Genomic DNA, 26,201 nt, shown 5'->3' on the forward strand with positions numbered 1-26,201 from the left:
CTCCTCAGGTCCTCCAGAACCTCCAACAACTGGTCTCCTCAGGTCCTGGTTGTCCTCAGACTTGTTAAGAGGAGCTGCTTCTCAGAGGAGACTTGGAGCTGGAACATCTTTAAAGACCCGTGTCGTTGACATCAAACTCTAAATGAGTGTTTTCTCCCCCAGAACGGCTCAGGCTCTTAATTTAATCTGAACTTTGTTTCGCTGTGAATAAAAAACGGGTTCACGAGATTTACGTTTTGAGTTTTCTGTTTGGATCTGGGGTTGTCCTTCATCTGGACTGAACATTGAATTAAAGCCACAGTTGAGCAGGTCTTCATGGAGTTGGATCAGGAGCATCTCCTCGTCACTTCTCCTCTGACAGCGTTTTGATACAAGAGAAGACGTCAACAGTTACACTGGAAAAATATATGTCCGTTTATATTCTTATATATAGCATCTTTAAACTCTATTTGTACAGAAGGTATATATCGTGAACTTATGGCCATCTTGGCAGAGAAATAAAGGCATCTGAAACAATCAGCTCGGCGCCGCGGTCGCCTCCGGACCGGACGGGACCGCGTTGCAAAGATGCAAAGAATCAGGAAAAGAAAAGTTAAGGTCTCCTCTTTTATTTTTAAATTTCCTTTTCGTTATCAGCGGCACTTTGTGCATCAAAAAATTAAAATCTAGAGTAAGGCTACAAGGGTGTGTGTGTGTGTGTGTGGTGTACTGGAGGGCTGGATACGGCGCCTGGAGTAGCGCTCCACGTGGACCGGGTCAAACGGGTCGTGGTACACCTCAGAGGTTTGGGTGAGCCAGAGCTGGCCGCTACAAAGCGCTCGGGAGGTAAAAATATCTTTAAATAATGTTTTTAAACGCAGAAATCGATCGAGTGCTCGAGTTGGGTCGCCGTACAATCAGCTGCTGGCTCGTCTGAAGCAAACGGTACCGGTTCTGGTGTCGTTTCTTTATTTGAATATTAGAAATGGACTTCTTTTAAGACTACTCAGACTCAACCGTCACATTTCGCACATAAATAACAAAATAAACACACAGCCGAGACTCTCTCACATTAAATAAATAATAAATACATTTTTCCCTCTCAGAAGTTTTTCGTAGCCGAAAAAACAAACAAAAAGAAAAAAGAATAAAAACTCAAAACGATTCCGTTTTAGTTGTAAAATTATCAAAAACTGTTCGTTCTGTTATAAAACATCTGCACTTAAAAAGGATTTTTTTTCTTAAAAAGCAAAAAAACGAAACACGCTTTGCTCCGTCATAAAGATTCTTAAAATATCGACGTAAGATTCGTTGGTTTTCAGTAAAGATGCATTCTCTCTTACAAAAACAAATAATAATAATAATAATAATAATAAATAGTTTGCTTCAAATAAATAAACCTCAACAACATGAAATGGTAATAAGTTACAATTTAAAAGTTCACAAGTTTAAATAATTCATTTAGAACAAAAATTATTGTAACGCAAAAAACAAACAAAATTTTTTTTTTTTAATGAAGTGCAATCGATACCAAAGACGTCACTGACCGGACCGGAGCGACGTGCGACCATCGTTTCAGGTCCGGGCGGGTCGATCTGCTGCTTTTAAATAAATCAGTGAAACAGCTGGTCTGAGATCTGTTTTGGCCTCTGACTCAAACACCAACGTTCAGGTGGTGCTTCATATTGCTGGGGTGGGGGGGGGGGGGGTGGCGGAGGGATCGGACATGATGTGTTGGACTTTGAGCGAGCGCCGCGGCGAGTGCTACAAACCGCCACCAGAGTCCTCCCGTCCGGCTTCAGCGTCACTCCAGCCAAAAGTAACAAAAATACAAACCATCCGGTAAACGTTTGGAACATGATTCTCCTCTTGGCCCGTCCTGCCTGAGGGGTTCCTCCGACGAGGTCCTGCGGCAGCGCGGCGTGAGTTTTGGTCACTTTTCTTGGACAGAGCGCTCCCTGGGTTGATTCTTTTTAAAGTTGTCGTTTTTTTAATAACCTGAATTCCCTTTTTGTGTGTTTTTTGAATCGTGGAGTTCCTCAGCGTCTCCTCCACCGTGGAGCCTCACACTTTGATGCCCTTCACGGCCTTGTTGATGCTCTCCAGCAGGGCCTTGTTCTCCGGGCTCTGGAAGCAGTCCTTGTTGGTGTACATGTCGGTCAGCGTGCTCACGTAGCGGTCGAAGTTCTGCTCCGTGATCGGCTCGTGCTGTGGAGAGGAGCGGGATCAACAAACGGGAAACAAACACCCGGAGGTGCAGACGAGAACCCAAAGCTCACCAGGTGGGGCAGGCGGATGTTGGCGAGGCTGCGGATCAGGGCCCGGCTCAGACCCGACAGTTCCACGAAGAGCGCCTCGTTCTGCTCCTCGATCATCTTGTTCTCGTGCTCGATGCTCTTCAGGTTCTTCTCCATGGAGGAGATCTGCAACGAGGGGTCAACAGCGCCGTCACTTTGGGCCTGAGGTCGGGATTCTCACCTGCTGCTGCCAGAGGCGGGCCACCACGGAACCACCTTCGTCTGTTAGCAAAATATCTCACCAACCAGAGGACACATTTACTCAGATAATTATTCTGCAAATCATTAAAAAGTTCAGCTCCATCTCCACCTTCTGCCGACGAGGCACCAGGTCCAGGAGAGACCTCCCTCTCCTCGGCGACACTCTGCAGCTCCTTCTGGGGGACCCCAAGACCAGAGAGGATTATAAAATCCAGAGAGTTCTGGACAGGCCCAGAAAACCTCCAAGGGGAGGCATCTTGATCAGAAGAACCTCCTGAACCGACTCAGAGGAGCAACACTACTCCGAGCTCCTCCTCCTCCTCTCTAAGGCTGAGTCCCAAACCAGCACCACCACGAAGGAGGCTCATTTCAGCTGTTTGGATCCAGGATCTGGTTCTGTCAGTCCTGGTCCACACCTCAGGTGAGGGTTGGAGCGTAGATGAATCAGTATAAACCCAGTTGTGCTTTTCAACTCCACTCTTTCTTCACCTTAACCGACCAAAGCAACATCCTCATTACTGAGGACGAGGCCCCGCTCTGTCTCCCCCTCCATCCTCCCCTCCCCCAGGAACTAGACACCCAGGTACTTGAACTCCTCCCCCTGAGGCCAAGACTCCCCGATCCCCCACGACCCGGAGCAGCAGTGAGACTTAACATCTTCAAATCAACATGAAAATAATTTTTATTTACCCTGATGCATGCTCAATAATCCTCAATAATCAATAATTTTTATTTACATTTGTAAGAAGCGTCGTGAGTTTACAGAGATTAGAGTTGTTTTAGGAGAACGGCACCCCACTTTGGTTTTGGCCCCGTTCGGACTAGCCATGAGCTCATCGATCCAGTCAGAACTAAACTGTCGTTCAAGTGTTATCTACAACAGGTAAGATACTAATCGTTAAACTTCTGATCCGATTCATCCCTCAAAGACATAAATGCTCCGGTGCTTGGACTCAACGTGAACCTGGTTCAGGTCTTTTTATCAGATTATTACTCAGATGCAACGTGTGACTCATGAAGTTCTCCTAAAGGAGTTACTGGAACTCGGTGAATCCCTCGAACCGGAGCTGAAGTGACCCAAACAGAGAACCGCCTCGTAGTGGACTCAGAGGACAGACGGACGAGTAAAACAACAAACGCTTCTTATCGGACCCTGGTTACAGAGCCGAGGACAGAATCCGGTGATCCGGTCCCGTCGAGGGAAACGAACGGCAGCAGGACTCACCTGAGTCTGCAGGTTGACCATATCCGCCTCCATTTCGTTGTTGGATTCGTTCAGATCGTTTATCTCTTTGTTGAGCTGCTTGATGTCGTCGTCGTTGTCCAAAACTAAAACAGACGAACCAAAAAAAAGAGAAAAAAGAAAAACTGAATAAAACTTGATGAACGTTTATTCTGTGTTTTTATTACTCGTCCGACAAAAGATGGACGTATTACGGTGTAGGCTCCGTACGTAAACTTCCTCTTGTCCCGCCCACGACTTCTGATCGCTCGTTTCACAAAACTTCATACACATTTGTTACTCCATAAACTTTTCATTGTGCCAGCTCCAAGGTCACGGTCACAAATCAAGGTCAAATGTTATACAAGGTCTTTGCTTGCCCGGTCCATCTCTATGTGTTGCTGTGTAATAGTTTGTTGATGGGTGTATAATGAGCCATATGCGCTATTTTATTTGTAGTTTTACCGTCTTCTTATATTTTAACTTTAATTTTTATTCATCTTTTCTTTAACCTCCATTCAACAAGATAAAATATAAACAGAGGAGTGAAGGAGGCCATCTTTGTGAAGAGAAACTGTCCATCATCAAACAGGGGCGGAGCCTCCGTGTCCAACTGTCCCCCTCTGTTATTGCTAGTATCACTCAGCCCCCTGTGAATAACAAGTGGCCACCAGGGCACTAACGATCAGTTGTTGGGCTGATGGTCCTATTTAATTATGTGTCAGCAGCAAACTGGTTGATCCACTATGAGAAGATTCTATTTATGAGACTGAGTTTGTTGCAGCTCCTCAGACTGAAGTCTTCTGAAGAGTCTGTCCAGAGGACCTGACTTTATTTGCTTAGATAAAATATAAACCTTACTGTTTATCCAAATGTACTTATTTCTTCATTAAATAAAGGAATGTGCCTGTTCAAAGTGCTTTAAACCAAAGGTTCAGTGTTCAGCACGTGGCAGGTCCATTTCTCCGACCGTCGTACCGTCGGTGGCTCTGAACTTGGTGCTCAGGTAGTCCTCTGCAGGGAACTTGGCCTTCTTCTTGGCGAACAAGGCTCTGGGACAACCTGAGAGGCTGCAAACACAAACAACAAACAAACATTAGTAATTAGAAGTAGGGACGCACGATATTGGATTTTTGGCCGATATCTGATATGTTAAAACTTATTTGGCCGATAACCGATACAAATATCGATATTTTCCCCCCAGACCTACTTCCAGACACTACACATATTTCTCTGCTGTGGAATTAAAATACTTTATTCTTCACGGTATTTGTCAGTTTGTCCTGCTACCAAATGCAGATGCCAAAAAAAGGGACTGAACAACACTTCAACTTGGATTATGTTTAATGTTAATTTTATTCATATTTACTCTCTAACACAACGACAACACTCGGTGTAAACTTTCACAAATCTAAACTCAACCTGTTCACAAGCGGCACGTGAAACGTGCATGAGTAGTAGTGCATTAATAGATATACTTGACAGTTTCTTAAATTAAAAATGAACTTAAAACAGAAGTGAGTTATTTTGATGGAATGGTCGATGTCTGATATTTAACGTTATCGTTAATATCGGACGATATCGATACCATGCTGGTAATATTGTGCGTCCCTGATTGGAAGTGTTGCGGGTGTTTTAAACAGTTTGGACAGTATTGTGATGTGGACTCTCGTGGCGTAGCACCGATGGTTCTACTAATTCCAGCTGCTTCGTGCTCTTTAGTTTACTTTTTCTTCTGTTTTCAACTTTTTGTGCCACTTTCTGGTTTATTGTTTAGTAACTTAAGCCTTTTTATGCTCCCATCAGTTTCTTTCTACAAACCATAACATACATGTTAGTCTGCCTTCAGGCCCAGGCCTCTCTTGCAAAAGAGATCTGTGATCTCAGAGGGTTTTGCCTGGTTAAATAAAGGTTAATAAATAAATAAAACAAGCTTTAGCTCGTTCAGCAGCCGAATCCTTTAGCATTCCTGCTGCCTTGATGCAGGAAACAACTCTTTAGTTTTCAGGCTGAAGCTCACCTGCGGTGTGTGAGAAAACTCCCGTTGGCGTGCCCGGAGCCGTCACACCCGGGGGTGGGGCAGGTGGGCCCCTCGGTCTTGAAGGCCTTCCAGTTGAAGGGCGTCCCGTTCAGGAGGCCCTCCTTCTGTCTGCGGGCCGCCAGCGGACACCCGTAGGCGCTGCGGTGCGTGGCGTACTTCCCACTGATGTGGCCCAGACTGTCGCAGCCCGGCACGGGGCATCTGCTGGGGACGGGGACGGGGACGGGGAGGACAGGGGACAAAAGAAGAGTTAACATGAAACAACGGTGAAGAAATGAAAATGAAAGTAAATAGCCAGATACAGGTCCTTCTCATAAAATTAGCATATTGTGATAAAGGTCATTATTTTCCATAATGTAATGATAAAAATGAAACTTTCATATATTTCAGATTCATTGCACACCAACTGAAATATTTCAGGTCTTTAATTGTTTTAATACTGATGATTATGGCATACAGCTCATGAAAACCCAAAATGCCTGTCCCAAAAAATTAGCATATCATGAAAAGGTTCTCTAAACAAGCTATTAACCTAACCATCTGAATCAACGACGTAACTCTAAACACCTGCAAAAGATTCCTGAGGCTTTTAAAACCTCCCAGCCTTGTTCATTACTCAAAACCACAATCATGGGTAAGACTGCCGACCTGACTGCTGTCCAGAAGGCCATCATTGACACCCTCAAGCAAGAGGGTAAGACACAGAAAGAAATTGCTGAACGAACAGGCTGTTCCCAGAGTGCTGTATCAAGGCACCTCAGTGGGAAGTCTGTGGGAAGGGAAAAGTGTGGCAGAAAACGCTGCACAATGAGAAGAGGTGACCGGACCCTGAGGAGGATTGTGGAGAAGGGCCGATTCCAGACCTTGGGGGACCTGCGGAAGCAGTGGACTGAGTCTGGAGTAGAAACATCCAGAGCCACCGTGCACAGGCGTGTGCAGGAAATGGGCTACAGGTGCCACATTCCCCAGGTCAAGCCACTCTTGAACAAGAGACTGCGTCAGAAGCATCTCACCTGGGACTGCTGCTGAGTGGTCCAAAGTTATGTTCTCTGATTACAGTAAATTTTGCATTTCCTTTGGAAATCAAGGTCCCAGAGTCTGGAGGAAGAGAGGAGACACAGAATTCACATTGCTTGAGGTCCAGTGTCAAGTTTCCACAGTCACTGGGGTGTCATGTCATCTGCTGGTGTTGGTCCACTGTGTTTTATCAAGCGCAGGGTCAATGCAGCTATCAGGAGATTTTGGAGCACTTCATGCTTCCATCTGCTGAAAAGCTTTATGGAGATGAAGATTTCATTTTTCAGCACGACCTGGCACCTGCTCACAGTGCCAAAACCACTGGTAAATGGTTTACTGACCATGGTATTACTGTGCTCAATTGGCCTGCCAACTCTCCTGACCTGAACCCCATAGAGAACCTGTGGGATATTGTGAAGAGAAAGTTGAGAGACCAAGACCCAACACTCTGGATGAGCTTAAGGCCGCTATCGAAGCATCCTGGGCCTCCATAACACCTCAGCAGTGCCACAGGCTGATTGCCTCCATGCCACGCCACATTGAAGCAGTCATTCATGCAAAAGGATTCCCAACCAAGTATTGAGTGCATAACTGAACATGGTTATTTGAAGGTTGGTGTTTTTTGTATTAAAAACACTTGTCTTTCATTGGTGGGATGAAATATGCTAATTTTTTGGGACAGGTATTTTGGGTTTTCATGAGCTGTATGCCATAATCATCAGTATTAAAACAATTAAAGACCTGAAATATTTCAGTTGGTGTGCAATGAATATGAAATATATGAAAGTTTCATTTTTATCATTACATTATGGAAAATAATGACCTTGATCACAATATGCTAATTTTTTGAGAAGGACCTGTAAAAGTAAAAAAAGACATTTTCTTTTCTTGGTAAGTTACAGTAATTGATTTAGGTATGCTGTAGTTATCAATGTGCTGCTAGTTACAGTTGTGTGTGCAAATGTAAACCAAAGCTGCGCTCAACAACTCTACCATAAACTACTCAGAGTATGTTTCCATCAGCCGGATTCGATTCAGTATGTCCTCTCTTTCTGTCTCTCCCTCTCTGTCCTTTGTTGCATTTCACTTTTACCGTCAGTCATGTTAAAGGCAGACGTTACGGCTGTCTGAGCGGTACGAACTTTAAAAGCTCCGAGTCCTCCTGGTTGTCCTTGGTAGGAGTTTTAATTCCACTTTTCTTGGCACGCGGGCACCCAGAGAGACTGAAAACAGAAAGTATGGAGTTGATAACATTGGGGTTGGAAAATAAATAAAAAAAGATCTGGTGACTGATAAAGGGAGAGATCATGAGAAGGCAGAGTAATGTTCAAGCGGTTCTTCAACCAGATGAGATGAGCCGAGAGGCGCCTGAGAAGTGGAGGATGTGAATGTGGTCCCTGTCTACCTGCACCATGAGCTGTCTCTAGGCCTGTCTGTCTGACTGTCTGCGTGTTTCCACATGAAGCTCTTCTTCGTGTGTTTCGTTACCTCCTGTGGGAGGCGTAGTTTCCTGTGATGTGCCCCGAGCCGTCGCATCCTGGAGTGGGACACCTGCGAAAAGGAAGAGTTCGTCGTTTAGTGTCGAGCAACGAACCGTGAATATTTATAAACATCGTCGTGCAGCGAGAGATGATCGTTAAACCTGCTCATCTTTTTATTAATTTAAACGTTTCTGTTGAACTGAAGAATAAAAAAAACAATTTAATGAATCAAAGCCCAAAATGTTAAAGCTGTGTGTGGAAAACTACGTCCACGTGGTGGTCCAGCAGCTTCAGCAGCAGGAGCAGCTGCAACAGCTTCAGCAGCTGCAGCAGCTGCAGCAGCTTCAGCAGCAGGAGCAGTTTCAGCAGCTGCTGCAGGAGCTGGACCAACACGTGGCTGCTGAAGCTGCTGCAGCTGCAGGAGCGCTCAGAGGTTCAGCAGCAGCTTCAGCAGCTTCAGCTGCTGCTGAACCTCTGAGCGCTCCTGCAGCTGCTGAAACTGCTGCTGAAGCTGCTTCAGCAGCAGTTTCAGCAGCTGCAGGAGCGCTCAGAGGTTCAGCTGTCTCGTGGTTGTGGAGGAGTTCTGGCCCGCTCTTCTTTCCATCGTTTTAGTTCATTGAGGTTTCTGCTCAGCTCTTTTTGAAGGCCCCATTGCAGCGTTTAGTCTACACTCTGGACTGTTACAGCACCTTGGTTCTGTTCTTTTTGACCCGTTCTGGTGTAGAGTAGCTCCTGTTGGACCCACTTTGGTCCAAACTTCAGCTGTTGGACAGATGGACTCACAGTTGACTCCAGAACCTGTTGGTCTACAGAGTTCATGGTCCACTTGGTGACTGACGGGAGCCCAAACCATCAGCCCTCTACCCCCGTGCTGACAGCTAGGAGGAGGGGTTTGCTGCAGTGCATTCTGGGGCAACAGCTCCAGGTTCGTTTGGTTTTGGTTCCTTCGGATGAAACATTTTTAGAGAAGAGACTTTCTCCAAACAAGCCATGACCTTTGACCTTTAACCTGCTAACTGAGACATGTAGAGACTCAGACAATGTTTCTCAACATTGCACAGTCTGACCTTCAGGGTGAGTCTTCAGGGACGTCCACTCCTGAGATTGTCAGCTGTCTTAAATGTTTCCCACGTGTGAATCATCTTTCTCTGCACAACAATGAACTCGAACGACCTTTGACCCTTCTCCGATTGACGGGCAGCAACAGTCAGTCATTGCTGATGTCTTTCCACCTCGGAGCTGTGTTAAACACACCTGTATGCTCCAGACAGAGGCGTTCTCAGTTAATCGACACATTTGATCAGCAGCTGAACCTCCGAGGCTTTTTAAAACATTTTTACGCACAGCTTTAACATTTTGTTTGCGTTTAATAAATAAAGTCATGGTGGAACCCGTTGTGTGTTTTGGTTCACCCGAGGTGAGATTTGAATAGTTTCAGAATCATTCCCCAGAACCGGAGCGGACGGTACGACTGGCTCAATTTTAGCTTTGAACGACAGATGAAAGAAAGTGGAGGCCAATCGCTCGCAGAAAATAAATAAATAAATAAAAGCACCGTGACAGATGCAGCAGCAGCAGATAAAGCAGCCAGCCATAAAAGATAAAGGAAACGTCAGCAGAATGAGGCGCTGCGCCGTGTCGGTGCGCTGAGGTGGCAGAGAAAGGGCAACAAAGGTGTAGAGCAGACATACTTGAGTTCAGGGGTGTGGGCCGCCATGAGGGACCGGAGGCTCTTATCAGCGAGAGGACACCCAGACAGACTGAGAGGAGGAGGAGGAGGAAGAGCGAAGGACAGGCGGAGGAAAACCAGGGGATTGAAAAGAGAGAGGAGAAAGACGTGAGTGAAGGGAAATCAAGAATGCAAGGCATACCAAGGTCATTTAGAGGGCAGACAGAAAGAAGTAAATTACTGATGCGTATCAAAGTCAACGAGCGCCGTTGCTTTCTGGGCTCACGCCACGTTCCTGCCTCCGGCGCGTCACCATCAAATAAAACGTTTGGATTAGTCAGCTCAGGCCTCGCAGCAGAGCTTCAGCCGAGCCAACGAGAAGCAGCCGAACACAGCCGAAGACGAGCATACCTGCGGTGGGACGCGTAGTTTCCGGTGATGTGTCCGCTGCCGTCGCAGCCAGGTGTGGGACACCTGCAGATGGGGGAGGGAGGGGGGAGGATGGGCAGAGATCAAGAGTCAGGTAATGCAGAAACGATTCGCTTTAAATTTGATATTTAGTTCTTCAGGCCAATAAAGGAAATCAATAAACCTTTGAGGTTTAACTGACGTTCTTTATTCAATTTATAAAGATCAGTCAGATAAACCCCTGAAAGTTTGCACATCTCAGACCTCTAAAACCTCTAAAACCTCTCATCAGAGTGAATTTCGATTAAATTAGCTGAAAAAAAGTGTCTAAACCAGGGATGTTCAACTGGTGGCCCGGGGGGCCAAATCAGGCCCACAGGTGAGCTCAGTTGGGCCCACCAGTGGGTTCATTTTTTAAATAAAACTAGATTTTAAACCATAAAACAAACTTAATGATAATAACTTCTGGATGTCCGGCCCCTGAGCTCTTGGCTCTCCGTAACTGTGGCCCCCCGAGCAGTTCAGTTGAATAGTCCTGGTCTAAACGTTGGTTTGGTTCCATCTTCTCTGCGATGTTCAGTCTTGTAATGGGCACTTAAGAAGCGTGAACTCATAACCCGTCCATTTCTGGGTGGATTTTAAGATTTCATTGCTTACGTTTAAAGTCAGAAAGGGTTTGGTCCTGTAGGCAGGAGCACTCCGGTCAGCCAGCAGATTTTCTAACATGAGACAAATTAAACCGTAACTTTATGGAAAAATGTACCCTTCAATATAAACACAGCTCAGACTGCCGAGACCAGTAAATGTAATATTTTTTAAAAGTATGACGCCCATGTCAAAAGGTGGGTAATCATGTAAATGCCACCCAATTCAAGATGGCTGTCAAGGGAATTTAAGTAAATGTTTATGAATGTTTGTCTCTAACTAAAGTTAAATTAATGTGTGCGAGTTAGAGAGTTGTTTTTCCTCTCAGAGGAGCCTGCAGGCGCACCTGATAACTCCAAGGATGGCTCCAAGTCAAGGTCGTCTTGACCTGCCTCTGTCTGATAAGGATTATAAAAACACTTCCTGCCTCACTGTCACTGATTCTCACTGACGAGGCTCTAAGCATGTAACATCTGGGAAAGCCAGTTTTCGTGACCGTTCTGTCCTTGCAAGTAAAAGACCGGTTAAAAATCTTCTTGTGTCCTCAGAGTGGCTTATTTGAGTAAGTAGATAAATAATAGGATATTTATTTATCTAACATTTTTGGTCCTTCGAGCCGGATAGTGAGACCTCGGCTTCACAGCTTAGACTTGGAGCTGTCCTTGGAGTTATCAGGTGCACCTGCAGGCTCCTCTCTGAGAGGAAAAACAACTCTTTAATTCACACACATTAATTTAACATTAGTGACGAACGTCCATAAACTTTTACCCAAATTCCCTTGACAATGGCTGCCACAGCCGACTCAAAAATGGCCACAGTTCAGTAACTTTTAGACTGTTGTAAATTTTGGTGTATTTACAGCCGAGAATCTTTTACCCTCCAAGTTCTGCTCATCGACCAGGCTTAAAACTTTAAAATGATACTTTTATTTTGCTTTTCTAATTGATTGTAGCTGAGACAAAAGTTTGAACCAATAATCTTATCACAGCTAAAATTAAAATCCTCGTTAATGCAAAAAGCTGTCAGTCAGAATCTGTTTTTTTTAATTATTCTGTTTATTCCCTCATTTGTTTTAATTTTGTCATTCTTGTGCTTAGTTCTGTTGCTTGAGTCCTCGGTCAGTACGTTTCCAGTGAGCTCGTCTCCACTTGTCGCAGCTGCAGCCACTCCACTCATCAGCCCTTTTAGTCCCTCACTTCTCACTCCTTCCTCGGGGGAGCATTATTGGTTCTGACGCCAAGTCTGGTGTTCCCCGTGTCTCCCTTTAGGTTTTAAAGCCTCGGCAGCCTTTTGTTTTTGGTTTAAAATCAGGTTTGTTCTGTTGTTTGAGCCTCTTGTAACAGTTTGCATCGTTGAGTCCAGCCTCCGTTAAACCGTGACACAACCCCACCGAGCTGTGCTACATTAACCACATGTGTGAAATTGAAAAAAGACTTACGAGAGCAGCTCTTTTTTGCTATCCTTGGGCTGAAACTTGACTTTGAAGGTGGGGGTCGTCACCTCTCCAGGGTACTTCCTGTCCTCCAGGCAGTCCTGCATCAGGTCACAGTCTTCTGGGTCCGATGAGACGTATGACTGGGCAGTGTGCTCCATCTACATAATACCATAAAGGCAGGTAGGACATATTACGCATTTATTTGTTCTGAGGATTGATATTTTTGAAGCCTCATTTTGATAATGGCATCAATGTACAACAACAACAAAAAACTCTGAGACACCTTTTTATTTATTTTTTATAGACGTGGAGTTTCCAAATGCAAAGTGTCATCATAAAAAATTAACATTCAAGGTCCTTTAAATTTCTTTTGAAAAAGTTCAAAGCCGTGAAAATTAGCATATGCCAAATCTAGGATGGTGCAATGCACCTGACACACCACCTCTGCCACACAGTGCAGTGTTTTAACTGCGCAGTAACTCTTGTTTTTCACTGAAATAAATGAATAATAGAAAGAGGGAAAACGGGGACAGGAAATAAGGAAAGGCAATTAGACAAGAAAAGTGATGTAAACAAGAACTTTTCATTCAAAAGGCTTCGGGGGGAGTTTTGCCTGTTGTTATTTTAGTAGAAGTATTTCCTCTGCGACTAATGTTGCAGGAAATATGGAAGCTCTAACCCTGTTCTGCCTCGCTGCACTGACCTCGTCCGTTTCCTCTTCCCTTTGGCGGTTGGGTTTGGTGAAATCCAGAGGTCCTTCCCAGTCCTCCTGCTTGTATGTCTGCAGGTTTGGCGACGTCACTCCACTGTTTCCGCTGTGATGGAGGGAGGATGACGAGGAGGAGGAAGACGAAGGATCTGGGGATCGAACCCCCGGGCTGGTGCCTGACAGACTGCCCTCTCGTTTGATGGGCTTCTTCATGCTTAGGTCCAGGGTTCCATTCTCATCGACCTCAATGTCCATTTCCTGAGGAGAAAATGTAGAATAATCAGCTGGGTGAGCTTTTATGTTTTTACTCCAAATATGGTATTTACCACTTAAAAGATTTAAAATTGAAACATACAAAACTCCTAAACTAATAGAAAAACCAGCGTTGCTCAACTCATGGCAAAAAAGAAAGATCTTAGCTCGTTTATCAACTCGCTCGTTGCGTTAGCTTGAACGACCCAACTAACTAAACTAACACAGAGCAAGTAACAAATTGTGTGCTTGAGCTACAAGTGACAGAAAAAATAACATTTTATTGTGTCACCATAATGTTGTGATTTAAAAAAAAAAAAAAAACAGTGGGTTGGCTTAAATTCTTAAAATAAATCAACTGTAGCAAGTTAGCTACAGCACACAAGCTAGCATGATGGATACTTAGCATATCGTTTTAATTGTTGTGAGTCTGCTGGAACAAAATAACAAATATTTTGTTGTCACCGTAATATTTTATATATTTTTCAGCAAAGGCCTAAGTGACTTTTCTAAATTAACTAGAGAAATTGCATGTCCTGCAAAAATGCAATGTGGATGCTTATTGCTGAAGAAATTGCTGAAAAACAGCTGAAATTAGTTAAAACATGCTGAAATGGAAGAACAAGCCCAAGTTAGTAGAAGAAAGAACACATTTAGCTGAATTAGGTTTAAATAAGCAGAAATTAGCACAAAAATAAGGAAATTAGCTAAAAAAAAAGCTGAATTTAGCAAAAAACAGCTGAAAAGTAGCGGAGAAGACTGAAAGACACTAAACTACCAGAAGGAAGTGGAATGAGCTGAAAAGAGCTAAAAAAAAATGTGGAATTAGCTGAAAAAGCTAAATTTAGCACAAAACAGCTAAATAGTCGCTGAAATAGCAGAAAAAGCTGAAACTAGCAGAAAAAAGCTGAAAGGAGCAGAATGAGCTGAAATTAGTAGAAATAAGTTAATTATGCAGAAAGTAGCAGAAATTATTACGAAAAACTTTAATTTATTTGAAAACAGCTGAAATTAGCTAAAATGACAAAAGTAGCTAAAAAGGTAGCATGAGCTTTAATTAGCAGAAGAAAGCAGAATGAACGTTTGCTGAAAGAATCAGAAATGAGCACAAAAAAGTGAAAATTATCTGAAAAATGCTGAAATAAGCAAAAAAAAAGAAAAGAAAAGAAAAGCTGAAAGTAGCTTTGCTGAATCAATTCAGCCTAATTATGCTGAAAAAGGTTGAAATGAGTGCAAAGAATATGGACAAAAAAGTGGAATTAGCCAAAAAAGCTCAAAATAGCATAAAACAGCTGAATAGTAGCTGAAATAGTAGAAAATGGTGAAACTTGTATAAAAGGGATGAAAGGAACATAATAAACTTAAATTAGCAGAAAGAAGTTAGGAGAAGCACAAAAAGCATTTAGTTAGAAAGAATCTGTAAAGAGCACAAAACATCTGATAAAACATCTGAAATTAGCTGAAAGTAGCTGAAAAAAAGTTTAAATTTGCAGAAGGAAGCTGAAAGCAGCTGAAGCAGAACAAAATGTGAAAGGAGCAGTAAAAGGTTGTAAACAGATCTAAAGATTCGAAGGACGTAAAATGAGCTCAGTTCATTTTCTATGACAAAAAAAGTGGCAGAAAAGGCTAAATATTTCAAAAAGCTAAAGTTGCACCAACACCAAAAGTCACAGCAGGATTGTCCTGAAAGAGCTGAACGTTTTGATTCATGATTTGTTGAAATAGCTGAAAAACTGCGGGAGGAGAAAGATGCTGAAAACCTTGCAGAAGATAAATGGACTACAATTGTGTGAATGCTTCATAAGCGTTCACACAATTAGCATGTAGCAAAGTAGCTAAAACAAGCATGCTAGCAAAATGTATAATTAGCATCTGTACCTTTTTACTTTGCTGCTAGTTAGCTTAAACTAAATGATAGAAATCCGTTGTCACCACATTAAATTTACTTTTTAGCATAAATGTGATGGACTTGAAAATAAGTTTATTTTAATTTTTACATCAATCTGCATGTAGCAAAGTAGCTACGAGAAGCGTGCTAGCAGAACATATGCTTAGCATGTGCAGCTTGTTACGTTGTTAGTTAGCTTGAGCTAAACAAAACCAAAATATTTTGTAGTCGTACTGTATTTACTTTTTTCAAATAGTAGATTTTAAACGCCCGGGTCTTAAAATGATCAGACTGTAACTGATGTGCACGTTGCGTGTTTAGCTTTCTGCTTCATTGCTTGTTAGCTTAAGCTGAATAAGTGTGATAAATAAAAATATTTAGTTGTTACCACATTATATTAAATTTGTCTCGATTGTAAATTTAGTGGGTTAGGTAGTAAACTTAAAAAAAAAATACGGTGGTAGCAAACTAGCTGAATGTATATTTGGCATGTGTAGCTTTTTACTTTGTCGCTAGTTAGCTGAAGCTAAATAAAAACAAAAATATTCAGTTGTCAACACATTATATTTATGTTTTAGGATAAATGGAGCTTTGATGCTTTAAATGAATTAGAAGACCTAAAGACCTGGCTACAAAAAGCTTTATTTAAATTTCATCACTGTATCAACTAAAGCTTGTTAGCTAAAACTGCTAAGTTGTCTTTAGCTTATTGAGCAAATAATTTATCTTTTTATGGGGAAACGTGTGAAAAGATTGTGGTGTCAAACTGGGAACGAGACTTTTGCCGTGCCTCGAATATATTAGCATACTCAGTAAGGTCAGTGTTTGTTCGTAACTCTCTTGTGTAGAAAAAAGATTTTCTGCTACTTTTAATTTTTTCTTGTTTTGTTAAATTGCCTCCGAGCCAGAACCAAAGAAACATTTATCCAGTCGCAAAGCGTTTCACCCTCAGCTGCTAAGAACGTTAACAGATTGTGCGTTTGTTAACGCGGTGCCGGCAGCACTGACGACGGCGCTTCAGAACGCCACGACTCATTCCGGCGCTGGCAGGTGAACAGAAAGCGAGGGGTGAAAGGAGCCGTGTTTTCAGCTCGTATGTAAAACGCTCATATGCCTGGTCAACATCTGAAAACATCAAAGCACGCAGAAAGAAAACTGGATCAGTTCCAGAAAGGTCCCAGATTGATGAGCATAGTTTGTTTTAAAATCGCGTTTCAACGGACTCCGACTCCAGATCAGTGGATCTGTGCAGCGAAGCCTGCTCTTGGATCGTCGCCATTTCTGAAAAACACCGTGCTGCTTTGCCGCCAGACGCACCGAGTCTTAGCATCGTCCTGAAACCGTGCAGGAAAGCAAATAATAATAATAATAAAAGGACGAAGCAGCCACTTCCTCTCCTCGGTGAGGCAAACAGGCCGTTAAAAATCACAATATGGGGGGAAAGTGGTGCTCAGATTACACACCCTGTGCACAGAGAGAGAGAAATAAGGAGGTGCCGATGAACGGAGGAAGTGAAACTTGTGTCTGGAGGAAGTGATGGAGATAAGAGTAAAGGAGAAAATTAAAGAACGAGTGGAGGGGGTGGAGAAACTGAGTGGGAGATGGGTCCGGCAGATAATGAAAAAAGGCTACCTGGTGGAAAAGTAATCCAGGGAGCTGGCAGTGAGCCAAATTCAATAACAACATGAAAAGTGTGTGGGATGGAGGGATGAAACGATGAACGAGGACGCGAGAGGTGATGCAACCCAATCTCAACACCGTCCTGTTGCTGTAAGCCTCTTGATGATAAATTCATGTGATGTTGACGTGGAAAGAAAAAAAAAAAGAAGAAGAAGAAGAAGGGAGGGCACCGCTATCACCGCTCATCTCGCAGCTGTGGCCAGAAATGTTTCGTCCGCGCTGCGGTCGCCAATAATCCAGGCTCGACAGAAAGAAGACGGGAAAAACGCGTCAAAGCACGGATGAGTTTATAGACGTGGAACATTAAACACCAGGCGGTTGCGGTTACCTTGTTTTGTGGTTTGGTGCTAAGGTTCTCGGGTTTCTCCCAGCAGCGTGTGGACAGGTTAAGGATGGCGGTGGCGGCCATGTGAGCAGCTTCGGCGTCGTGGGAGTAGTCGTAGGCCAAGGTGGAACTCTTTCCGTACGCGTGCAGAGTGAGGCTGGGCGACGGTGACTTGGGGAACGAGGGCTTAGCTGGAGAAGGAAAACAAACAAACAGCAGTGGAAGAAATAAATCTGTTGAATTATTATTCCTAATTGATCATTCAAACCAATTTCACAAGAATAACGGCTAGAAGGGGAATAAAGGAGAGATTTAAAAACAAGAGGTTGGTCTATAAATGTGCCTCGATGTTCTAAAACTAGAACGTGGATGTTTGTTTTGTTCTCTTCTAAATTAAATGTTGAACAAACCTGGAGTTTTTAAACCTATTCTCATTGGTCCTTGGTCTCTGTGAACCTTTCTCCAGTCCACTTCTTAGTTTCGGCCTCGTGTTCTGGTGCTGGAGTCGCTGCTTGTGGCATTCACAATAGTTCTTTTTAGAAATGGAAACATCCATCTATTTTCTTTAATCACTTTTTCTTTCTGGATCCTGGGAAGCCGGTGCTTATCTCCAGCGGTTACTATGCAAGAGGGGGGACATGCTGGACAGGACTCCAGTCCCATCACAGGGACACAGAGACAAACAACCATTCATTCTCTCACTCACCTACGAACAATTTAAAGTTACCAATCAGCCTAACATGCATGTTTTTAGTATGTGGGAGGAAACCGGAGTATTTGGAGAAAACTCATGCATGCATGAAGAGAACATGCAAACTCCACCCAGAAAGGCCCCCGGACGGGGTTCAATCCGGCAACCTTCATGCTGAAAGGCGACAGCTCATCCACCTGTTCTACCGTGCTGTCGAACGACCAGGCTTCATGGATAAATATAACTGAGTATCGTCAGCGTAACAATGAAAATGTATCCTGTGCTGTCTAATAATGGAAGCATATTTAAAGTAAAGACTATCGGTCCAAGCACTGAACCCTGAGGAATGCCATGACATTATTAACAAAACCAAACTGGAATCTATCAGATAAATATTATGACAGACACACCAGTCACTCTCTCTTTCACACTGGGGCGAAAGAACTCCGAGTGGCCGAAGAAAACCCTGATGGGGAGAACATGTAACCTCCACACAGAAAGGCCGGGAGGTGAGGCTCTAACCACTGCCCTACTGTGCTGCTTGGACTGGAACCAGTTTGGAGGATAAGACATGCCTTAAAGAGTTGCTATATTAGATGGCGTAGGTTTATATTTTTAAAAGTTTTATTGTGTAACACTTCACGAATGGTCACAATGTAAAGTTAATATTTTGTCTCATCTTCTTGCAAACGGTGACAAAGCACAACTTGTTTCTGTTAAATCCACATAAAGCTTTACATTTTACGTCTGAACCTTTCTTTGGTGCACGTGAGGAAAAAGCCAAAAGTCCCGTCTTACGTTTGAAGGCTTTGGGTGAAGTTTCGCTGGTGGTCATCTTTGGAGCAAGCATGCGCTTCCCGAACACTTGAGCATCGAAGCTTGCATAATCGAAGGAGACCTTGGAGTACTTCTCCAGCTCCTTGGCCAGGTTGGCGCGAGGCGTCGAGGGGGCCATGTTGGGCCTGTAGCTGCCGTACTGAGGCACCTCGAGCTGCTTCACGAAGCACATGGGCCTGCGGGATGGAGGGGGGGGGGGGGGGGTGTCAGACCAGAGCTGAAGGAAGTCAGGGTTAAAGATGAAACAAAGCAAAAAAGGGTGGGAAAGATGGAAAATAAAAGAGCTGCACAGAAAGAATGGGATGAACGGAGTAAAGATAGGAGCGCCGGTGTACTTAGCAGGAGTGCTGCAGGATTAAAAGCTCTTATCAGCAGAGGGCACATTTGCATTTTGTACAGCATGGAATTTATGAGCTTTAAACCCTCTCGTTTTCCTGGAGAGCTCAGGCTTTTGTCAGACCTGTTGGCGTAAATCCACTGATAGTCGAGGGAGAAGCAAAGGAGCGAGGAGGAGGAGGAAGACCAGGGAATGGGGGAGCGTTCTTTTTCTGCACTGCCTCCCCGAGTCATTCCCAAACCCTTTAGAACTTTACTTTTTACAGTTGTCCTCCATAACTGCGACACGTCCACAGAAGTGGCAGTTTCTGCTCATTAACGAGCCACACGGCCGGCTGTTAGCAGACGAGCCTCATACCAGGAGGAAAAACAAACGCTCCACCGCCGATCGCAGGGGATTCTTTTCGTCTCTTTATTAAATCAACACGGATGCCATTAGAACAAAGACTGGATGAAGAATTCAGGTCCGCATCCGTCAGAAAGCAGCTCATTTGAATAACAATCTGAGGAGGAAAAACAAAAGCGAGCCTTATTGTGTTTTAATCCGATGCTTTGTCCGACCAGTGATGAGGTTTTCCTTCAGGAAAGCAATTATTTCTTCCTATCCTCCCGCCAACGCCTGTATAACTGGCATAATTAGCATATCGGCTGCATTATTAATTAAAATACCAACGAGGGGGAGCATCAAACCGGTGTCAGGTTGGTGTTAATTATCATTCTTTCGGCCATGATCGCGGTGCCAGGGTGGTTTGGGGAGATGAATGAAGATGAAGAGATGCTGGAGTTCAAAGTGACAGAAATGATTGAACTGCAGGACTTTGTTGTTGACTCAGATCCTCAGACCACCTCTGCACGTAGCGACAAGGATCCAAACTGAGCCACGATGAACTCTTGGTTGACCCACCTGAGGACTCTGTCGTTGGGACTTCCTTTGAGAAGTTCGCCGCCCGGCTGAGGCACATGCTGCTTGTCGTGGCTCTTGGACAGCTTCTCTGCTGCAGCGATCGGGCAGCCGGACAGACTGGAGGGACAGGAAGACGGAAAATGTAAAAAAAAAAAAAGGCAGCAGCAAAGTACCGACAGCAGAACGAACCCCACAGGGAGGTTTACCTGCGGTGAGTGTTGCGGTTGCTGTTCACGTGGCCCTGACCGGTGCAGCCGGGAGTCGGACACTTCAGCACATTTTCGTGCATGGCCAGAACTGAGAAGACGTGAGAGCACAGGCTCAGAGAGAAAACACGATTTGATCAACCTGAAGAACATTTCCTCACTCCTGAACGCCGACTCAACACTCACATCGTTTATTACAATCTAACTACTTCTGCAGACTTGGGGCTATTTTAGCTGTTTAAAACTTTCAGCTCATTCCTGAGAATGATATATATATATATATATATATATATATATATATATATATATATATATATATATATATAATAATAATTGTTATTTATTAACAATTTTTTTCCACATTGAGATCTCATTGATTCTTTTAAATTCATCATTCTCTTTGAAATCTGCTTCAGCTGCTAAATACTTTTAGCTTCTAGCTAGCCTTTTGATACTTTTAACTTCTGTATAGGCTTTTGACATAATTAGCAACTAGCTAGCCCTTTAATACCTTTAAGTAGCATTTTGCTACTTTCAGATATTTGCTAGCATTTAGCTACATTTGGCTTTTAGTTAACATTTTTTTTTTACATTTAGCTAGCCTTTTGTTACATCTAGCTTCTAAATATCCTTTTGATACTTTCACGTAGAAATTTGCTACTTAAAGATTTTTTACATTTAAATAGCTTTTTTTTCCCGTTTAGCTTCTAGATATCCTTTTGATACTTTCAGGAAGCATCCTTCTACTTTTAGCTAGCATTTTGCTATTTTTTGCTTCTGTAAGCATTTTGCTACGTTTACCATTTAGCTACCATCTAGAGGCTTTACCTAGTCCTTTGTTACTTCAACTTTTAGCTAATATTTTGCTGCTTTTAGTTAGTGTTGTGCAAGTTTTAACAATAAATCTAGGATTATATTACCATGACAGGCAGCATTTTCTTCCTTTACATAGTTACCGTTTTAAGAGCAGAAATACAAAGAGCCCCACTCACTCTCAGGGGGGATCCTGTCCTTGTGCGGACAGCCCGACAGGCTGCGGTGGTGGGGGTAAAGACCCGTCACGTGACCCGTCCCGTCGCAGCCCGGCGTGGGACACTTGTTCTCTCTCTTCTCTGGCCTCTCTGGTCCGGTCAGGAACAGGAAGTGAAGACAGATGGATGAGAGGAACGAAGGATGGATGGGAAAAGAGGAGCACAGCAAGAGGTTAATGTCATCAACGGGCTGCTCAGATGAGCATAAACCAAGACATATTTCACACAACTGGACCAGAACAACACCATCTAAACCTTAAGATTTTTCACACAACTGGACCAGAACAACACCATCTAAAGCCAAACATATTTCAGACAACTGGATCTGCAGTCGGAGCCATCTTGTAAAAAAACAAGTGGTACACCGATGTCCCCCGCCCTGAGGGATTTGAATAGTGAGTGTAGTTTTGGAGATGAGTGTTTTTCTGGACTGGAAGTGAACAGGGACTGCAGGTAAACCTAAATGTTTTTGGTGCAAGATATTCGTGTGGAGGAGTTGCGCTGTGGAGAACAGAGGTAGTTTTTTTTAACCTGTCCGAGGCGACGCAGAGTGACAGATCCTGCTGAGTGAAGGGAGACGTTTTATCCACCACCAGGTACAATGGTGGAGCCAGGGGGTGGCCAATGGTGGCCTTGGCCACTATAGATTAATCTTCGGCCACCCCAATCATTTGAGGAAACTACGTTTAAGCAATAAAAAACTAGAAAGCATAGTTTTCTCAAATGATACGGGTGACTGGTTTGAATAAATATACGGTGGCAGCCATCTTGGATTTTGATGTGGCAACTCAGTTTTCGATAGTGACCTTCTTATGCGGAGATGCAGCCACACACCAGAAAGGAAGTTGGCTGGTTGCTTGTTTTTCTAGCAGCCATCTTGGATTTTGACCTGGCAACCCAATTTGTGAAAGAAGCCTTTCTTACCCCTAGATGTAGCCACACACCGAAGTGGAAGTCGGTTACTTACTTATTTTTTTAATTATTGTGCTCGCTCACAGTTACAGCTGGACAGACGGTATTTCCAAACCTCCCCTTTCGCTCCGCGCCGAGAGACAAAATCAGGGATTAATTCCCATAAAGGAGTCAAGCTAACCGCTAATAGAAACAGAAACACTTTAATGTTTTTTGTATTTGTAATAAAATACAAACAAACATCGACAGCTGCAGAAAGGTTGATTTGTGACAGCTGAGGGAGTCTTGAACCTTCTCGGTTTCGTTGCGGGCGTCTCCAACTTGTCTCAGTGTAGTTTCCATAAATAATGAATTATTAAAAACTGGTCATAATCTGCCTTCCTTATTTCCAAATGAACTCACATGGATTAAATCATAAACGTTGGGCGGCCGCCGAGGAGGGAACAAAACAAACCGAGGTGACGTAACAAAATAATGTGACTACAAGAAAATATGCTGAGGTTTATAAATAGTGGGCACCTGTAACGCAGCCCTCGGTCGAGTGGCTGACCTCTTTGAGTCAGAGGACTCAGCTGACCGGCAGCGGGACACTTTGATGAACACTGTTAGCATGGTTAGCGTAGCAACGCCAAGGTTCAGCGTAGGAGCTGCCTTGTGTAAAAGTAAACAAAAAAAAAAGTCAAAATACTGAATCAAGTGTTTTCAGTTTGAGTTGTTAAAAACGGGAATCCACTTCTGAACCGTTGCTGATCCGATTAGCCGTTAGCTCGGCTTTTCCAGGAGAATTTCTCCAAACTGAGATCATTCTGACTGTTACCTGCTGCAGGTAAGATACTGACTGCTTCATAATTACAAAGCACAGTCTCACCTGCCCCTCTTACCTTATGTCTAAATCAGAAATAGTTTTAAAATCTTCATTTCAAAACATTACATATCAAACTCAATTCTGCTGCTAATTACTGATCTGAGGACGTTTAAATAAAAATAAACGAAACGTCAGAATGATTTCTGTTTTAGCTCGCTGCTCTGAAAACGGCTTCTCTTTAGTTTCCTTTAAAATGACGACACAGACAGTTTTAGTCTTTTATAGTTTTCTGCTGCTGTGGTCAACGCTCCCTGCTGTCATCTCCTCCTCCAGTCAGTTAGTCCTCGCGTACTTGCAGAATAATTGTGATGTTTAAAAATACTTTCTGTAAAGCACACACTGCCATATTTGGACTTCCTGAGGAATATAAACAAATCACGTCTTATTATTTAATTTACGTTCTGCTGAAAACTGGCTCCGAGTCTTAAAGGTTCTCATGACGTAATATCGTTTCTAACGCTTGACGAGCTGAAGTGTATTTAAGGAGATAAATTGTTTTTGATGAATGGCGTTCTCCAACATTTACCTCGACTTTATTTAATTTATCTTGGTATGTCTTTGAACTTCTCTGCTTCTCCTGGTCTTGTGACTAATCCAAAGAGAGGAATCGGTCGTGTTGTTGTGACACGCGGAGCGTCCTGTGTGATTCTCGCTGCTGCTTCTGGAGTTAATCCAGTCTGCATCAACAGGAAGAGGGAGAAGCAAAGCCAGAGGACGTCTCGATGCTCTACTGGCCTTCAAAATTGAATGTTAACGAGACGTGTATCTGCTAATTAGCGCTGAGCAGAACAGGGACGCCGCCACAGGAGGGAGCTGAGGCCAAGGCGAGGGCAGCACGACGAGCCGTGTAATCACACCGTCAGCATGACAAGTGGGCCGAGTGCCAACAGAGAAAAACAAGAGCAGGACGTAAACAAACACTCCGCTCCTCCTCCTCCTCCTCCTCTCCGCAGCACGCCGCTCCTCCTCGAGCACTTCCTCTCCACGCTTCGCCGTCGTCTGTTCAGCTGGAGCCACTTCATCGCCGCCACAGAGGAGAGGATCTTTTAACGGCGCTCGGCGACTCACCGCCGTTTGTTCGGTGCACTGATTCACTTCTTTACAAACAACTCCTGCCACAAACACCCTGAAGTGAAACCAGCAGTGCGTCGCTCAGGGGTCTGAACTGGGAATGTTTGTAGTTTTGGAGATACATGTTTTTCTGGATTCTGAGCAGAAAATGAAGTGAACCTAAATGTTGCACGTGGAGAAGAACAGACGGAGGTTTTTTATTTTGCTTGTCCGAGGCCGAGCAGAGAGACGGATCCAGGAGAGCGGAGGGAACGACTTCATCCCCCAGCTGGTGCAGGGTGGAGCCCGAGGGTGGCTAATGGTGGCCTAGCCCCTCATAGATTAATCTTCAGCCACCCCAATCATTTTAGGAAACTACTTTTAAGCAAAATAAAAACTAAAAAGCAAAGTTTACTCAAATGATCCAGTCGACCTGTTTATATTTATTACATTGTGGCGGCCATTTTGGATTTTAACCCAATTTTCGATCAGCCTCACCTCAACCTACCCTCTCACTATTTCACAACAATATATATTTTTAGAGAGGTTTGAATTATTTTAATAAAAAGTTACATTTGGTTTCAAAGCAAACTGATTTAAAACTTTGTGTGCTTTGAAGGAAAACTTAAAAAGACAAAATGACAAACATTGTGTGGTTTTTGAACGTACCCAAAGCTTCTGACTGAGTTAAATATATAAATACATTATATCTTTTAAATATTTACATTATTTTAGGCTGAAATCATTTTTTGTTGAGAATGAAGTACCTGCTGTGTATGACTCTCAGCTACTACCACACCAACCTTTAGCTGAATATCTGTAAATTGGACTGAGTTACAGCATTATTTGTGCTGACTGTGGCAGCCATCTTGAATTGGAATGGCTCCTAAAGTTGAGGCGGTACATCTAGTGATTGTTGTGTGAATGTTTCATTAAAGTCTGTCCAGTGGGTCGTGAGATATTTTGCTAACAGACAGACAGACATGGGCCCCAGGGAGCTGGCCTACCTTTGCTGAAGTAGGTTTTCCGGAGGACATCCAGGTGTTTGGGCCGGTCCTCGATGGTGAAGTATCTCTGGTGGTGGATATCCGGGGCGCGGAGCAGCTCTCTGGGTCCAGCCAGCTTCACCTGCTCGGCCTTCAGGGCGATGGCCTGCTCCAGGAGGCCCAGGTTCCCTCGGGTCATGTCAAACATCTCCGACTCATCGGTGACGCCGGAGCGCTGCGACAGGCTGTCCTCGTCGTCCCGCTCGTCGTCTTCGTCCAAGTCGTCGAAGTCCTTCTCCTCCGACTGCACCTCGATGATGTCCGGAGAGGCCGAGGAGGAGGCCTTGTGGATTTTATAGTCGTCTCCTCTGGGGACATGTACGTAGTCCTCCAGAGGACTGGTCCTGTGGGAACTGTAGCTGCTCTTGTGGTTCTGGACTGGGCTCAGATTGAGCGGACCGGTTCTGATGTAGTCCTCCAGAGGACTGTGGTCCTGGATGTTGAAGTGTGTTCCCTGAGCGGCTGCTGTGCTGGTGATGGTTCGGACCGCAGATGGCACATCAGGTATGGAGAGGAAACGGCTCCTGTGCTCCTCCTCGTCTCCTGCAGGAGTTTTCTGTGTCTGCTGCACCGACACGACCATCTCCTCCTCCTCTTCTTCCTCCTCCTCACCTTTGATCTGGTCCAGGTGGATTCCTTCACTCACGTGGTTCCTCATGTCAACATGCACCTCTTCCTCCTCCAGCACGTGACCTCTTGGTGCCTCCTCCTCCTCCTCTCTACCCTCACTCATGTCCCCCTCCTGCTGGTCCTTTACTCCCTCACCCCGTTCAGCTGCCACGCCGACATCTTCGGTCTCCATGGCAACAGGCTGCTGAACGGCCGCACGCTCAACATCACCGCTGGAGACCCGACCCAGGTGGAGAAGGGAGTCGGCCACCTCCTCGGCGCTCTGAGAGGGAGGACGCTGCTCCTCGGCCGCTGCTGCACCGAGCTCAGACTTGATGATCACACACTCGTCCTCTGTGGACACAGAGACAAAGAGGACAGACTGAGTCTCCAGCAGCTGTCGGCATCCCCTCCCTGCCTGAACCCACAGAGCAGCTAAAACCTCTGAACCCACAGAGCAGCTAA

General features: G+C 44.2%; 1 protein-coding gene across 2 annotated transcripts in view; it reads right to left on the minus strand.

Moving 5' to 3' along the window:
• Window positions 1-1,670: 1,670 nt before the first annotated feature.
• The window catches only part of LOC119417763 (myelin transcription factor 1), a gene marked incomplete at its 5' end in the record, with an annotated part of 39,171 nt that continues 14,640 nt past the window's right edge, over window positions 1,671-26,201 (minus strand). Inside the window, 17 exon segments of one of the 2 annotated variants that reach the window (XM_037685045.1) lie at window positions 1,671-2,187; window positions 2,259-2,402; window positions 3,703-3,806; window positions 4,678-4,769; window positions 5,720-5,941; window positions 7,900-7,980; window positions 8,246-8,308; window positions 9,930-9,998; window positions 10,319-10,381; window positions 12,399-12,553; window positions 13,099-13,362; window positions 17,253-17,440; window positions 18,739-18,953; window positions 20,018-20,134; window positions 20,224-20,314; window positions 21,216-21,344; window positions 25,089-26,090. In XM_037685045.1, the coding sequence (XP_037540973.1) occupies window positions 2,044-2,187; window positions 2,259-2,402; window positions 3,703-3,806; window positions 4,678-4,769; window positions 5,720-5,941; window positions 7,900-7,980; window positions 8,246-8,308; window positions 9,930-9,998; window positions 10,319-10,381; window positions 12,399-12,553; window positions 13,099-13,362; window positions 17,253-17,440; window positions 18,739-18,953; window positions 20,018-20,134; window positions 20,224-20,314; window positions 21,216-21,344; window positions 25,089-26,090 (3,143 nt within the window). In that variant the 3' untranslated portion in view covers window positions 1,671-2,043. 2 annotated transcript variants of the gene reach the window in all.

This window comes from Nematolebias whitei, chromosome 11 (genome assembly GCF_014905685.2).
Source record: "Nematolebias whitei isolate Nwh7 chromosome 11, NemWhi1, whole genome shotgun sequence".
In the NCBI taxonomy this organism is placed as follows: Eukaryota; Metazoa; Chordata; class Actinopteri; order Cyprinodontiformes; family Rivulidae; genus Nematolebias; species Nematolebias whitei.